Source organism: Mauremys mutica, chromosome 2, assembly GCF_020497125.1.
Source record: "Mauremys mutica isolate MM-2020 ecotype Southern chromosome 2, ASM2049712v1, whole genome shotgun sequence".
In the NCBI taxonomy this organism is placed as follows: Eukaryota; Metazoa; Chordata; order Testudines; family Geoemydidae; genus Mauremys; species Mauremys mutica.
This window is the reverse complement of record NC_059073.1, coordinates 217,259,980-217,276,813: the sequence shown is the minus strand read 5'-3', so window position 1 is coordinate 217,276,813 and position 16,834 is coordinate 217,259,980. Positions and strand designations below refer to the sequence as shown.

Here is a 16,834-nt window from a genome sequence, read left to right as displayed (position 1 = left end):
GGGCTGTATAGAGGCCAACCGGGAGGACCATAAACTGGACATGACGGCGGTTGGCCACAAACCAGAGGTACCTTCTATGTGGAGGATGGCGACGTGAAAATACGCGCCCTTCATATCGAGGGCGGCATACCAGTCTCTGGGATCCAAGGATGGGATGACGGTCCCCATGGATACCATGCGGAACTTCAGGTGTATCATGAACTTGTTGAGTTCCTGCAGGTCTAGGATAGGTCTGAGACCTCCCTTCGCCTTGGGGATTAGGAATTAGTGGGAGTAGAACCCTTTGTCCCTTTCATCCTCTGGTACCTCCTCTATAGCGCCGATGGTGAGGAGCATCCGCCCCTCTTGCAAGAGGAATTGCTTTGGGGTCCTGACTGATGCCTACGACTGCCTCAGCGACGCCTGCTGGCAAAGTCCTGTCTTTGTCTAGGCACAGGGTAAGGGCGGTGAGGCTGGGGGCTGAAAGGTCGGCGCTGAGTCACTGGCGTGTGCATGCCGAGAGGGAGCGCACAGTGACCTTGCTGTCCTTTAGGCTTTGCAGCCTAGGGGCAGGTTTTTTTTTTTGTTTTTTTTTTTTTGGAGAACACGACTTTGCCATTGAAGGGCAAGTCCTGTATAGTGTGCAGCAGCTGTGAGGGAAGGCTCGATAACTGGAGCCATGAAATGCACCTTGTGGCAACACCCAAGGCCCGAGTCGTGGCTGCGGAGTCAGCTACATCCAGCGAGGCCTGGAGGGAAGCTCTCGCCACCTTCTTCCCTTTTTCCAGGAGGGCAGCAAATGCTTAACGGGAGTTCTGAGGAACCGACTCCGTAAATTTGCCCACCGCTGCCCATAGTAGCGGCTAAGCAGGGCTTGCTGGTTTGCTACGCGAAGTTGCAGGGCCCCTGCCGAGTACATCTTATGGCCCAGTAAGTCCATTCGCCTAGCCTCCTTGGATTTAGGGGCTGGTGCCAGCGGGCCATGGCGTTCCGTCTCATTGACGGACTGGACGACAAGGGAGCGGGGGGGGGGGCGGACATATAGGTACCCGTAGCCCCTGGAGGATACCATGTACATGCGTTCAACTCCCGTGCCCGCAGGCGGGATAGTAGCTTGAGACTGTCAGATGGTACCCGCATTGGCCTTGATCGTCGGAATGAATGGTAGGGTCACTCTAGTGGGGGCGTCAGCCGACAGAATGTCTAAGACCGGAAGTCTCAGAGACCGGAAGTCTCTGAGACTTCCTCCACTTGGGGATTCATATTGAGTGCCACCCGTCTCAGGAGGTCCTGATGGCCCCCTCAAGTCGATTAGAGGAGGGCCCGAGGAGTACGCTCCTGCCACAGCCTCATCTGGGGAGGAGGAAGAAGAAAGGCCGGGGACAAGCGGGTCCTGTGTGGGCTCACGCTCCTGGACGACCTCCTGATCCGGTGGGATGTGGGAGTCCGGTGGCTGAACCGGGGCTTCCTCCGTACCGGCCGGAGGGGGGCGGCTAACTGTCGCCTCTGGCGCCCAGTGCTCTGACGGAACAGAGCGAGATGAGATCACAGGTAGGCCTTTGGCCTGATGGCACGCCCAAGATGTACAGGGCCTGGAAGACTCTGGTGTGCACATCCGAATCACAGTCCTGCGCGAATAAACTGCCTGCGCAGGATGACAGTGACGCATGTTTGGATGGCCATGGAGGAGCTAAAAAGCCCTGGGCAGAGTCTCCCTCTCTAGCTGACGTCGCTCGACGCAGCACCGGGGATCGGTACCGGGAGGCATACCGGTACCAGGAGCGAGAACGGGACCTGCAACCGGAGCGGTGCCGGGAGGTCAACCGAGATCTCGAGGCTCGACGTCGGGAGTGGTGACGGGAGTCCGGTGCCTGGAGCAGTGCCGGGAGCTGGATCAGTGCCGAATGTACCAGGCCGGCGAACGGGACGCTGATCGGTGCCGTGAGTACGACCGGTACCGAAATGGAGAACGGTGCCGGGACTGCGAGCGGCGTCGGCACCTGGATTGGCGACGGGACCAAGAACATCTGCGGGACCACGATCGTGAACGGTGCCGCTCTGCGGTGCCGACGCAGGGTGGTCTGATCAAGGCAGGCTTGCCGATCGACTATATAACCCACACCGGCGGTGCCGGGGGTTGAGGCAGCGCAGGCGCTGTCATTGCAATCAACTTCCTCGACATGGAAATGTCTCCGGCGTGGAGGGAATAGTGAGCTCAACCACGGCTCGCACCGGGGAGCGTTCAGGTACTGGACTCGATGGCTCTTGCGTGGCCGGAGTCAACGGTGCCGATATTGTCGGTGCCACGGCAGGTATCGGTGCCGGGCGGTCCGAGTTAGTATAGCGCTCAGGCTGCGGAGCAGGCGGCTCGGACGCAGCAGGAGTCCTGTGCCTCTTCATCCTCCAGGAGAGGGATCCGTGCCAAGCGGACGTCGGTGCCGGCGACGGCCGGTGTCGAGAGGCCTTGGCGGTACCAGCAATCCAGTGCCGAGGGAGCGCTTCTTGAAGACTGACCAGCGCTCAGTGCCGAGAGCGGAGAAGTAAGAGCTGCCTCCCTCAGGAGCTGCTTGAGACGAAAGTCTCGCTCCCCTACTGTTCTCGGCTTAAAGGCCTTACAAATGCGGCTCTTATCTGTTAGGTGAGATTCCTCGAGGCACTTAGGAGAGGATCTCTTGTCGGCATCAGCTTATGGCCGGCCGAACATGGTTTGAAACCCTGTGAACCGGGCATAGTACCCGGCACCGGGTGCGGGGAAGGGGATAATCCCCAAACCCCTGTGAACTATATACACTAACTATACTACAAACGAATAAAGTTAACTACAACTATATAAATCTGAACTATATATACACAAATTAACGAGAGAAACTACGAGTAGCTAGGGAAGTGGAGGTCAGCTAAGCCGCGCTCCACTGTTCCAACGACCGACATGGGCGGTAAGAAGGAACTGAGGAGCGGATGGGTCGGCAGGGGTATATATTCGGCGCTATAGCAGCACCACTCCAGGGGGCGCCCAGCCGACCCACCGAGTGTTGCTAGGGTAAAAATCTTCCGACGAACGTGCACGCGGCACGCGCACACCTAACTGGAATGCATATGAGCAATCACTCGAAGAAAAAATATTTTTTTTGTTCTTAAACCCTCAATGATAGCAGTAGAAAACAAAAGCAGCTCAAATGTGCACTTTCCTGGAAAATCAAGAGTGACAATGTGTTTTCCTCATTAACAGTTCAGCAGCAATTATGTATGGAATACAGTTTTAGGCCAATGGTAGTTGTCTTTCAATACTTATTTAAAGAGACTGCAATTTCAATCTTTATCCGCTATCCTAATAGTTGAAATACTGACTTATTTAAACTAAACTTCATCGTCTGTGCTCTTAACAGGACAAGAGTAGGCAAAAATGGCTCATGAATCAACAGTTTAAGGAGTTTACTGTAGTAAAATATAACTAGGTATCTACCTACAAAAGACAATCCAAAAGGTTGAAGACAAAGTTTGTGTAGGAGATCCATTGTTCATTAAATGATATAGCTGCTAATTTATAGAAATGGTGTGATCCAACGGTAGTCAGCAATGAGAGTTTGCTTACCTACATATATACACAGGGTAAACTACATCCAAAAACTACAAATGAAAAATTAAAGAAAACCTGAGAACGTTTAAGTTATTGACTTTATTCTATGCAACCATCATGACTAGAAATCCACAGTGGTGGTATGAAGAAGCAGAGAAAACAGCTACCACCTCTTCGCAATTCACTTTTTACCTTGGGATGGACCTGAATTTATATTTTTAGTTTAGTTAAACCAAAATTTAAGTTTGAGCAACAACCAGAAGAACAGAGTATTGGATACAAGGGAATAAAATAGAACTCCCCCGCTAAAGAAAAACAGCAGCACAGCCCCGAAGAAAATCAGTTTGAGAGAACTGCTCTATAGGGAACACATGGCCCAAAACTCAAATTAAGCCAGGCTTCATCTCTTGTGAGGAATGATCCAGGTTGTTCTACACAGGTGGGAATTTATGAACATCTGCTCATGCTACTGTCCTGTTTCCAACTTCTGTTGAGCTGATCTGCCTGCAGGTTTAGGTACCCTGGGATGTTAAGTCCTCTCAACGTAGCCAATGGTCTTTTTTTAGGTAAGTGAAACAGAAAAAATTGTGTGTGAGAGAGACTCCTCTCAGTTCTCATACGATCACCACCACCACATTGTTGGTCCCGATGAAGACATGGTGACACAAGCTGGATTTCTTCCTGGTAGCACTATCAGTGGATGGACTTGGCCTCCAGCTTATGATTTAGAGGGTTCTGCTCCTTGCCTGCCTATAATCCCTGGTCAAGTTCTTCCACTGAACAGGCCCCATCCTAGCTGAATTGGTTCATATCTATGGTTAGGCTGATTCCAAGGGTAGCATGGTTCCTGAAGGGGTACCCCTTGGGATACTGTAACTATTCATCTATCAGACTGAGTTCTTTACTATTCCTGCGAGATGGACTTTGAAGTCTTCAGTTCTCTCCTACCAATGAGAGAATCTGGATGAGAAACCAATGCAGAGTCCTTGAGTGGGACTGGGCACATAGTACTAAGCCCTAGCATGACACTGATGTACCTATGATGGACGTGCATGTCAGGAATCAAAGTCTGTTATGGGGGAAAAAGGAGTCACGAGAGCCTTTATCCTTAGAAGCTTCTCCTGGAACCTTGAATACTTTGACAGTATGGAGGGAAGAGGGGCAAACTGTAGGGATAAAAAAAATATCTAATCTGGAGGTGTGCCTTAGTTCCATGTCTTCTCTACCAAGTCCTGTTGCTAGTCTCAGAACCAAAGCACAGCAAGCTTGCCTAGTTCTTTTCCACTTTCAGAAATTTACCAGATGACTGAGGCATCTCTGCATAAACCTGGAATGGGGTTGGATTTCATGTAGTGTCAGTACACTCACGCTACACTATATAAGGTGCAAGTGCAGGTTGCAGTCTGGGGATTACTTCAGTTTTCTAATCTAATTCATGGTTATCAACAGAAAGCTAAAATCAAAAGGCACAAAGTCTCTCCCTGAAAAACTTTTTTTCCTGGCATCAGTGATTAGACAGATAGCATAACGGAGGAACCTGAGGTGGAGATGCTTGTGCCAGAAATCTTTGTGTATGGATTCCATACCTTTTGCAAGATTGCCAGGAGACAGAAGTAGGCTGAGAATGTGCACTAGTGACAGTCATGGTGCTAGAATTATGTTTTGCATGGACAGTTTGGATTGAAGCAAGAATCAGAAAAATTAGGGCAGTGAAGCAAAGTCACTACAAAACATTTCCTCAAAATTATTTCTCCTGCTCAAGGCAAACAACTATGCAAACTACTCCCATTCCAAACACAATCACCTTGGATATATAAATTTAATTCAAAGTACACGCTTCAGATAAAGGCAAAAAACCCCTCCAACCTTAAATTATGAGCAAATGTAAAAAATGCTGATTATACTGGTCTGCTTTACATTAACTCAACCTACTGTAGTCCTCTACACTAATGGTGAATAGCTCAGGCAATTCTAGCAGTGACAGTGACCCAGTGGTTTCCCCTACACCATAAAGCCACAGAGACAAAACATATTCTAGTTCTTTGATTTCAAAAGTAATTTTCAAAGTTTCTATTACCAATCTAGGAGAAATAACAGCAATGACTACATAACCAGGGTCACTAACAAACAGATGTGAAGCAAGCGCTGTAAATTAACCCATAGACTTAAAATATGTTCAAAGTATTTGAACAATTTTGAGCAAAATTCATAATTCACATACTGTTTGCCGACAAATAGCTAAATAAATAATTTGCTATGGATAGTTCACTCAACTATTCAAAACTCAGAAGGGCTTATATGATTAAATGGGATATTTTGAAGAAAGCAATCTCCTCTAATCCAAGACTAGGATATGAAATTTCAGGCCAACTTTTATTAAGTTAATAAAGGTATCAGAGGAACGCAGGGTTAAAATAAGTCTTTGAATGGAAACTGTCCTACAGCCTTAACTATGAAGTTAATAAGTTTCCATAATGTTAATATCATTCAATTGTAACATTTCCCATTACTATGAATGTAGCAGGGCAGTATTTCGTATTTGTTTTGTACTAGTACTGTAGGTTCACTTCCTTAGCAGAAAAAAAATATAGCCAGTAAGACTGACAATTATGCAAACCTTACAAGAAGAAATAATTCCATTACTGGCAATACATTAACCTAATACTATCACCATGGCACTATATAATCACCAAGTAGACAGAGTTTTAAAACTATTGCAGGATCATTGGATCCAATTGCAAATAATACATAAAGCTGGTAAATATCTCCTATGTAAAGACTGAGGATAATCCCTGATTTATATATGAAAGGACTTCGTTCTCACTACAACATGTTCTTAATTTATTTTGGGACAGTGGTTAAAAAAATTACTATCAAAATCCCCTTAAAAAAAAAAAAGGTATGGGCTTCTGCATTGAAGATTCGGTAGTAAAAGAACAGCAAGATATTCAAATAATTGAAAGTGCAACAGATTTTGAAGTGATGCTTTCATTTGAGGAGAAAAAAAATCTAACTAGTTTAGACAAAGCCCTTAAATACTCTACACATTAAGGAAATTCTCTGACAGGAGAAAACGCTAAATATGAGCAAAAATTCTTCTAGTGAGGATACTGCAGTTCCAGTATAATGGTTTGTGGTGTTACATGAAAGGAAGACCACTAACTTAGATTTATTGTTCAATCTAAATAAAAATAAACACCTAGAATTTACTTTTTAAATCTATAGTTTTAAAATACTTCTACCTCAAAATCCAGACCCATGGACAGTGTTCCTAGAACTGAGAGACTGAGTGAAAGGAAAGATATTTTGATGGATATAGTCTCCACAGATTGACTCCACAAAATAAGTCACTTCCCTTCTGACAAAATGCTAAAATCACCAGTGTTTTAGGAATATCAAATTTAAATGCTGCAGAAATGACCTGAAAGACAAGGAACAATGTCTGCCCTGTAGCAAAAGTCCCAGCAGTCACAAGACTGCGGCAGTTGCAGACACGATTTATGACATCCTCTGAATGACCTCTCAAAGCTAAAGACTGATTAAGTGTAGGACATGGTAGGTAGTTCCTATCCAGGTGGATCACATGATGCAGTGTGTAATGAGTTTGCATTTGCTACTGGGCATGTATATAGCATTTCAGGTTTCTGCAGCTCACTCAGCACTTTCATCATATAAAAGCAGTGCAATGGATGCACACATATAAAAAGGAATGCAGCAGAATATAAATATTTTCTCTAACCTGCTTTTAATGACTTTTTCTGAAACAAAAAAATCTGGACTGCCTCACAGGTATATCCTTAGTTTTGAAGGGCATGTAGATACAACAATGATGAAAATATTTACCTTTGGTACTTCCTTTTATGGTCAGTATCAACACAAGATAAAAAGATATGATTACGTATGACGAATAGGCTTAGAAACAGTGTATGAAGGGAAGAAGGAAGAACCCATGGAATTTTAGTTACTTAATATATGGATGACTTTTCCTCTAAAACTTTCAGCAATATGTATCAGGTTTTATTGGTTCTACAAGCTCTTTCAAAAACCTTGATTGATTTGTCCCTTGCTGTATGCAAATCATTACTGTGGGATGGGTTTAAAGGGAATTACAGCTGGTTGAGAAAAAGCCAATGATCAGCCCTCAGCATTCCATGTGAATCACAAAAGACAAAAAGGGTCAAGAATAAGACATTTTTATGCAGAATTTTTTTTGGACAAGTTCTTTTGTACCTATATGGAAACTACAAGGCCTTCCTTACCATCAGGTAGACAAAATACCAATTCTAAAGACTTAGAACCTAAGAACAGCCATACTGGGTCAGCCCAATGATTCATCTAGCCCAGTATCCAGTCTTCTGACAACGGCCAGCACCAGATGCTTCAGAGGGAATGAACAGAACAGAGCAATTTTGAGTGCTCCATCCAGTCATCCAGTCCCAGTTCTGGCAGTTGGAGATTTAGGGATATCCGGAGCATGGGGTTGCGCCCCTGACCATCTTGGCTGATAGAATAAGGCTTTTGTTAACCTAACTACCATTGCTTGGGAAGGTTGAGTTCCTACCAAAACAGAAAAACCCCTTCAGTCAATGTAGTATGTGTCCACATTATGGGCTTCCTATGGCATAGTTATGCCATATGTATGCCACTATAGCACCCACAGTGCAAACATGGTCTTATGCCATCTAACACAGAGGTTCTCAAACTGTGGTCCGCGGACCACCAGTGGTCCGCAAGCTCCATTCAGGTGGTCCGTGGATAGTTCCCTCTAAGGTGTGCGCCTGGGCAACCACACATGAGACAATGAAGGGCCACCCACCTAATTAGTTGAGCTGCACAGGCGTGGCTACAGTAATTAGGTGCCTGGACCCTGGAGAAGATGCACATGTAAGATGAGGTGGTGGCCTCAGAGGGAATAAGGAGCAGAGGAGGCAGTAGGGCAGAAGAGGGGATGGGGGGGAATTTAGAACATGCAAGGCTGCTGCAGTCAGAGAAAGAGGAAATCCAGGGCTGCGGCTGCCAGGGAGAGACAGCCCTCCTTCCCAGCCTCAGCTCCTTGGCAAGGGAAAGACCCTCCTCTTTCCCAACCCCAAGGAAGAAAGGGCATATCCATTGCATTAGAAAGGAAGACTACTAATATAAAATATGAGTAGTGTGCTTTTATTTGTAGAACAAAAAAAGTTAATTTTTAAAAAAAAATATTTTAATATAGTGTTTTTATCCAAAAAGTGCTTTACAATAGTTAGCTAATGGTACAAACAATATTTGGAAAGATCATTAAGTGGTCCGCCGAGACCCTCAGCAATTTTCAAGTGGTCTGTGAAAAAAAGTTTGAGAACCACTGATCTAAGCCGTCCATCAACAGCTATTAACCAAGATGGTCAGGGAAGGCAACCCCATGCTCCGGTTGTCCCTAAAAATCCAACTACTAGAAGCTAGGACTGGATGACAAGGGATGGATCACTCAAAATTGCCCTATTCTGTTCATTCCCTCTGGCCACTGTCAAACAGGATTCTGGGCTAAAGGGAATGGCTGTTCTTATGTCTAAGTTATGGTGCAGGCCTCTCCAGCCTCCAGAACATCCCAGGATTTGGAGAGCACAAACAGGGCTTAAAGCCACCTTAGTCCCCACTTTCCCCAGTCTGAGAGTTCTGTGCTGTGCCTCTTGGGAAGACAGACCCTCACCCAAACAATTTAGGCAATATTTTTGATTGCTCGCTGAGAACAAGTCTCTTGAAGCAGCAGCTTGACAGCCAACCTGGAGACACACCAGGATCATGGCTTTCTGCATTCTGCTTCACTTCTATCCCTTCTTGAGGAACTGGTACACACGACTTGCAAGTATTATAGATTAAAATAGAAATACAGTGGAGGAGTTTCTTTAAAGGACATATTCCAATGTACTGACTGTATGTCTAGCGTCTAGTAACATTTCTTTTGAGACTGACCAAAACTGATCTCTCTTTTGCTCACTTTCAGAAATGCAGAATCAGTGGAGGGTTTTTGGGTTTGTTTGTTTTTTTATTGTTAGGGTGGTGAATTATTAAGCAATGGCAATTTTGTCCAAACAGCTGCTTAACTCAATTAAGCCTACACCTAAATGACAGTATGCATCCCATTGGCAGGTCTATCAAGAGAGCCTTAGAGGCTGGATCAACATCTCCAGCAATACATACCTTCTCAACAGCTTATTGAAACAACTTTGCAAAATCTTTCTGTCAAACAGCCATAAGGCAGTAAGCCCATCTTTTTTTGAAAAGTGATTTTTGAAAATCCCAGGCATTTGGATAAAAGAATAAAAGCAGTAGCTTATTTAGTGTTTTAATTTTGCATAGTTGTTTATACCAGCCCCAACTCCCTCGTTGCTAGTCAACACAGCATTAAGAGTGTGTATGTTAATGAAAATGAATAATTAAACTGATCAAGATGCTGATTACCTTTAATTCATACAGCAGGTTTATTACACAGTTTCAACTCAGGATTCTGACACAGTAACCCTCTTACATATAGGCCTGAACGTAATCAGAAGTCAGTTCTACTTCTCTCTCTCTCCATGGGAAGGAACTGTATCATGTGTCTGGGTCAGTACAAAATAGTAAGAAAAATGAGGATGTATAATTGTAGCATTTTCCCCCTCCACTCTGCTTTCTTCTATTGTTAATTAAGATCAGTTGCTCTCCTGTGGCTCAAGTCACTTTGAATGCTGCTGTATAATATTGGAATATTGAGCCATGTGTATGCTCTGTTTGGCTCAAACACCACCACAACTGATTGTAATAAGAGAATATTGACCTTTCTTTTCCTGGTTTTCCATCAAATATTGTTACTTTAATCTTCTACTTTAATTTTCGAGATTGTTGAATATAAAAGCAGTAGCCACATACTATCTTATGATTTAGAAAAAACCTGAATTGATTTGAAATATAAATCCAAAAGCCATGGGCAATGCTATATTGTTGACATAGTTTAACTGTCAAAATGTCTCTTTGGATGATAGGACTCAAATTTCACTTATTTTTGTAACTGAACAAATGAATATCAACAAAGTTACCTTGCGTAAGAAAATGTTCAATACTAAGGCCGGGGTGGGGAGGTGTCGATCTAAGATACGCAACTTCAGCTACGAGAACAGCATAGCTGAAGTCAACGTATCTTAGATCGAATTAAAATTACTTCACATCCTTGCAGCGCTGGATCGACGGCCGCAGCTCCCCTGTTGACTTTGCTTCTGCCTCTCACACTGCTGGAGTTCAGCAGTCGACAGGAGAGCGATCGGGAATCGATTTATCGTATCTACACTACACATGATAAATTGATCCCCAATAGATCTATCGCTACCTGCCGATCTGGCAATAGTGTAGACGTACCCTAAGTTTACACACTAAATGCCTTGATATTCTCTCTTTAAAATTACACTAACAATTAGTCAGTCTACGCAAAAACTTTACTACCTTGAAAAATTTCTCTCCGACAGTGAGAGAGGCTGACACTTTTTGGTTTCATGTAACTTAGACTGATAGGAAGGAGGAAGAGCAAGAGAAAGACTACAACTTCTGAGAGGAAAACCAGTTGTAGAAACAGAGGACTTCTTAAAATCTTTAGATACTCTAAGAAATAAAGAGGACTGAAAGATTAACATGATAGCAAGGATTATTTCAAAACAGAATAAGGTTGCAAGGTTTGTCAAAATAGGAATCAATTTCTCTGAGATGGAATCTAAAACTAGTTCAGTGCCACAGAGATGTTTCTTTTACTACTCCTTTTACTTATTTTTTTTCCTTCAACGGCTTTTGGAAAATATTCTGCATGGATTGCACACACAGTCTATACTCATTCATGTATATCACTCTGAAGCACCTATACTTTAATATTACCAGAAAGATAAGAGGCTCTGCAGAGCAGTCCTCCCTTCCACGTCCATGCTTCTGCGAGAGCACAAAGGCAACACAACAAGGTGATCCGAGTTCTAACTCACAAAACATGGACACCATTAAGACTAAGTCCTGGTATGTTTTTTCTTAAAGTAAGGCTTTTTGGAGAAATGGGGAGTGAATGTGCACTACTCTAGGAAGTAGTTGGCAACTTCATCCTCATGTGAGGAAGGAGGATATCTTGTGGACTGAAGTAGTTGGATGTTGTCTCAGCTTCATCAGAGTCAGCCGGGCAAACATGACTTGCTCTATGCCATGGCAGAGGCCAAAGGTTCTCAAAGTGTGATCCGCATATAGTTACCTCTAAGGTGCATGTCTGGGCGGCCACACATGAAAGAATGAAGGGCCACCCACCTAATTAGTGGAGCTGTGTAGGAGTGGGGTTCTCCAAAATATATTGCTCCTGCCCATCCACACTGTAAGGAGTTGTGGGCCTTTTTCTGTAAACCACATCTTTTACTAAGACTCAAAAATCACCCATTAACTTTCTACCGAGGGCATAAAGGCCCCAACCAACATTCTGAACAAGAGAGGATGATGGAAGGTACCAGTGTGGCTATGCAATGGTTCTGGAGAGGCAAAAACTTTCTGAAAACCCAGTTAATTTAGTAAGTAACTTTGCCTTCAGCTTCATTACTTTGACTCTGTAGGTCCCCATAGTATAGAGGCAAGCTACCAGAGATAACCCACAAAGAAGAGAATACTACTACTTAAGCAATCCTCACTCAAACCCAGGGGCATGCACAAGGGGGAGAGCAAGCAGGGGCACAGCCCCTTTTCCCCCCACAATAATCAGCAGGAGCTGACAGCTGCTCCAGCCCTGGGGCTATGGCGGCACAGAATGTGCCCTCCAAAAGTGGTCAAATTTAAATTCCTGCGCATGCCCCTGCTCAAACCCAACAGCTGACTGTATCTGAACCAAGAGTACTGCTTAGCAGGAGTATGGACAGAACTCCAAAGAAACAGCTCTGCAAACAATCAGATGGTTACATAACATAAGCAAATTGCAGTAAATGGCTTTGCCCACAGTGGAGTGAGTGCTTCCCTTTCCAGAACCAAGATTCCTGCTATATTGTAGCAGATTACAGTGCACATCTTGATTCAATAACCTTGATTGAAAATGGCTAGATTCTTCTAATCCTACGATTCTAGAAATCAAAGTGACCGCAAAGGTCATCTTCTAGTCTAACCCCCTCCCAAGATGCAGGATTTGTTGAGTCCAAACCATACAAAACAGACGGTGATCCAGTTCCTTTTGAAAAGCTCCAGTGAAGAAGCTTCCACAAGCTCCCTAGGCAGTCTGTTCTATTGTCCTACTGTTCTTACAGTTAGGAAGTTTTTCCTGAGATTTAATCCAAACCTGCCATGCTGTAGTTTGAACCCATTGCCTCATGTCCTGGCCTCTGTGGCAAGAGAGAACAATTTTTCTCCATCTTTTTTGTGGCATCCTTTCAAGTATCTGAAAACCGCTATCATGTCCTCCCTTACGCTCCTCTTTTCCAAACTAAACATACCCAGTTCCTTCAGGCTTTGTTCACAGGGTTTGCATTCCATCTCTTTGATCATCTTTGTCGCTGGCCTCTGGATCCTTTCCAGTTTCTCTACATCCTTTCTATACATTGGTGACCAACACTGGGCACAGTACTCCAGCTGGGGCCTAACCAGCACCATGTAGAGTGGTACTATCACTTCCAATGACTTGCATCATATGCCTCTGTTAATGCAACCTAAAACTGCATTTGCTTTTTTTGCAACAGCATTGCATTGCTGACTCATGTTGAGGCTATGATCCATCACAACTTCCAGATCCTTCTCAGCAGTATTGAACAAGTTGTTCTAATCTAGGAGATATGGAAAAGATAATTCTAGAGAAATAAAAAAGGGCTCTTCTTACATCCCAGATACAGTAAAGCAACACAATCTCCCCTAGCGGGTCATATAATCTTGGAAAGAATAAGGACAAGATGTACCAATTTATATGAAATATCAACTGTCAGCCTGAAATTAGGGCACATTTGTAAAACCATTCTCTTTTTGCAGAAGAACATGTGAAGCAATCAACTACCAGATTTTGTTGTTCATGGACCCTCTTTACTGAAGTTCTAACTGCCAAAAATGCCATAGCCAAAGAAAAGTGGTAGAGAAAGAAACTAGTTCAAAAAAGACTTATTTTTGCAAAATCCAGGTTAACAGTTCAACAGATTTATGAATTTGCCAGTGGAGGGGGGGGGGGGAAGTGGATATAAATTTACCACAGTCTTCAATAATAAAAGGACAAATAATGTTAATCTATCCCAGTAGCATAAAAATGCTGCTAGACATCCTCGAGTTGAAGTAAGCAATCTTCACTCATTTACAATATCAGAAGGAACAAGTAATGGAGAATTAAATGAACTGATCACATAAGAGAGTTCACTTCTTTAGTGGCTGTCGATTTCTTAAACTGCTTATACTTCCAGTGTAAGACTGCCTTTGTTTTCCCCAAGAGAGAGAATTCAGAGAAAGGAGAAGGAAGAATAGATGTTTTTCTTGTCATCTTTAGTAGGTTTCTAAAATAACCATTGGCTGTCATAAGGAAACATTCTGCTCCCTTTGGATGGATTTTGTCAAGGCAGCAATGGTTAAATATGGGAAGCAGAGGAAAACATACAAAAATACCTTTCCAGAAGCAATTTGATGGAGATTAAGCTGTACCCAGGAAAAAATTACAACAGCAATGTAAAGGCAGCAAAGCAAATTCCATTACTTACACTTCCTTTAAACTCATTATAAATAAATAAATAAATAAAATAAAAATCACACTTATAACCCTTCTTTATCAAGTCCAAAACGGCAGACTTCTGATGTCCATCTAATTAAGTGGAGTGCATTATTTCAGAGTGAAAAGTTCAAAAGAACAATTAAATCAAGCCAATCCAATGCTTACAATTTACAGTAAAAAGTGACAGAGAATCCTGTGGCACTTTACAGACTAACAGATGTATTGGAGCATAAGCTTTCGTGGGTGAATACCCACTTCGTCGGATGCATGCTCCAATACGTCTGTTAGTCTATAAGGTGCCACAGGACTCTGTCGCTTTTTTCAGATCCAGACTGACATGGCTACCCCTCTGATAAGTTACAGTAGAACCTCAGAGTTAAGAGCTGACCAATCAACCACGAACCTCATTTGGAACTGGGCAGCAGCAGAGACAAAAAAAGCAAATACAGTACAGTATTGGTTTAAACGTAAACTACTAAAAAATAAAGGGAAAGCAGCATTTTTTTTTTGCATAGTAAAGTTTCAAAGATGTATAAATCAATGTTCAGTTGTAAACTTTTGAAAAAAAAAACATAACATTTTGTTCAGAGTTACAAACAACCTCCTTTTCCGAGATGTACATAACTCTGAGATTCTATTGTACAGAGAAACCTGGCATATTCCTTCACCATTCCTTATAATCACAAGCAGGGCCGGCTCCAGGCACCAGATTATCAAGCAGGTGCCTGGGATGGCAACTCCGGAGGGGGCGGCATTTTCAGCTATTCGGCGGCAATTCGGCAGAGGGTCCCTCACACCCGCTCGGAGCGAAGGACCTCCCGCTCAATTGCCGCAGATCGCGATTGTGGCTTTTTTGGGGAGGGGGGGGGGGAGGCTGCTTGGGGCGGCCAAACCCCTGGAGCCGGCCCTGATCACAAGGTGGGTTACTATCATCTTTTTGGCTAGACAATCAGCTGCCAAGCATATGCATGTGCCTCTGGGCAAGGACAAGAAGCTTCAGACAGTCAGCAAGCAGTGTGTGTGTACCACTCACTCATATGGTTCAATTGCGGTCTGAATTCTCCATAGCCTGTTTCCTCCCTGCCAGCTTCCCTTCTGCTCCACTCTGATGACTGCCCAACTGCTTTACTCTCTCCTAACTGGGATAGCTAGCCCATTCTTCTCTATTGCTCAAGCAGCATCCCCCAGCACTATCCCAAGGTTTCCAAACAAACTGATTCCATCACCCACTTTCCTTTAGCCACACCCTTCAGAAAGCTTCAAAACCTTCCCTTCTTGAACAGTCTCCTTTATGCTATCAGCTGTACCACTCTGTGATGTTGTCTAATTCAAATATATACACATGTAAATCATTATTGCTACCACTGTTATATACTTGCAACGAAACTTATAAAAAGATTAACTCATGGCCAGAAAGGGTTAAACAGCTTGCAGGCTGAATGACCCAAAGCCAACCTTTAAAGTCATGTTAGAAAGGTATGTGAATGGTAATTAGGGCCATTCATGTTAGGTAGGCTAGAACTTTGAAATGCAAACCTATATTGTTAGAAGTGATACTACTTATGTGCATCTTAGAAGCAGTGTAGTTGTAGCATTCATATCTAATTAATATATATACATACACGTGAGATCAGAAGAGCTTCTCAACAGCTAAAATAAAATAATGTTTATCCCAGTTAACAGTTAAAATGAAGAATAAATATTGGGTTACTTCTTACTTACCATTGTAGGTTATCCTTGGCTTCGTTAAACACATCACAAGATGCAAATCCATTTCATCTGAAGATACAAACTTTGAACATACAGGGCACTTGAATCCTATTAAAAAAATAAATATATAAATATATAGAGCTACTATATATTTGTACTGGATCCAAAATTTTACACACAATAAAACCAAAAGTGAACCAGTAGCTTTTATGGATTCAACCGAAATAATATGTCTGACATTTTTACAGCTCCCTGGATTCTGAAAAATCTCAGAGAACATGGGTGTTCAAACAGAACACTATTTTTGGAAGGCACAGTTTTGCACTCTGTGAAACGGACACTATTAATATCAGTCTCACACTTCATGTGTGCTTTTTCATGGCAATGCTTTGCAGGTGCAAATCCTGCAAGCACAAAATTGTGTCTTCAAAGAAAGTCCTTGGGCCCTGTTTGAAAAAAATCAAGCCCCAAAGGTTTTTAATCTTTACCTATAATGTATTTGAGTCTGTTCACCTACCACAGACATACTGCTGGAATGGAACATACAGTTGTTTAATAACTCAGAGCAACTTTAAAAACAGTTTAGGACAGTAGGTGGAGAATATCTTAATCAACTGAAATGGCTATGGGAGTTAAAAAGGTAGACAGAACATAGTCACTAAAATTTGAATTTGGGCAGGAGCTCCAAGTTAACACCTTCATTCTTAACAAAGAATGCTATGAAATCTTTAGTGATCACAAGCAATTAGGAACACTAGACTGCAGCTTCAATACTGTCACATCCCCTAATACCACATACTGGGACACAGATTTAATATTAACTCAGAGGTGTCAGCTCACCTACTGAATCACTGATATTACCTTCCTGCAGCAGAGTT

General features: G+C 43.2%; 1 protein-coding gene across 2 annotated transcripts in view; it reads right to left on the bottom strand.

Moving 5' to 3' along the window:
* Positions 1-16,834, bottom strand: part of ZNRF2 (zinc and ring finger 2) — an 87,785-nt gene that overhangs the window by 17,557 nt on the left and 53,394 nt on the right. For both annotated transcript variants that reach the window (XM_045005619.1, XM_045005620.1), the window contains one exon: positions 15,969-16,064. In XM_045005619.1, the coding sequence (XP_044861554.1) occupies positions 15,969-16,064 (96 nt within the window). The remainder of the gene's footprint in view (positions 1-15,968; positions 16,065-16,834) is intronic.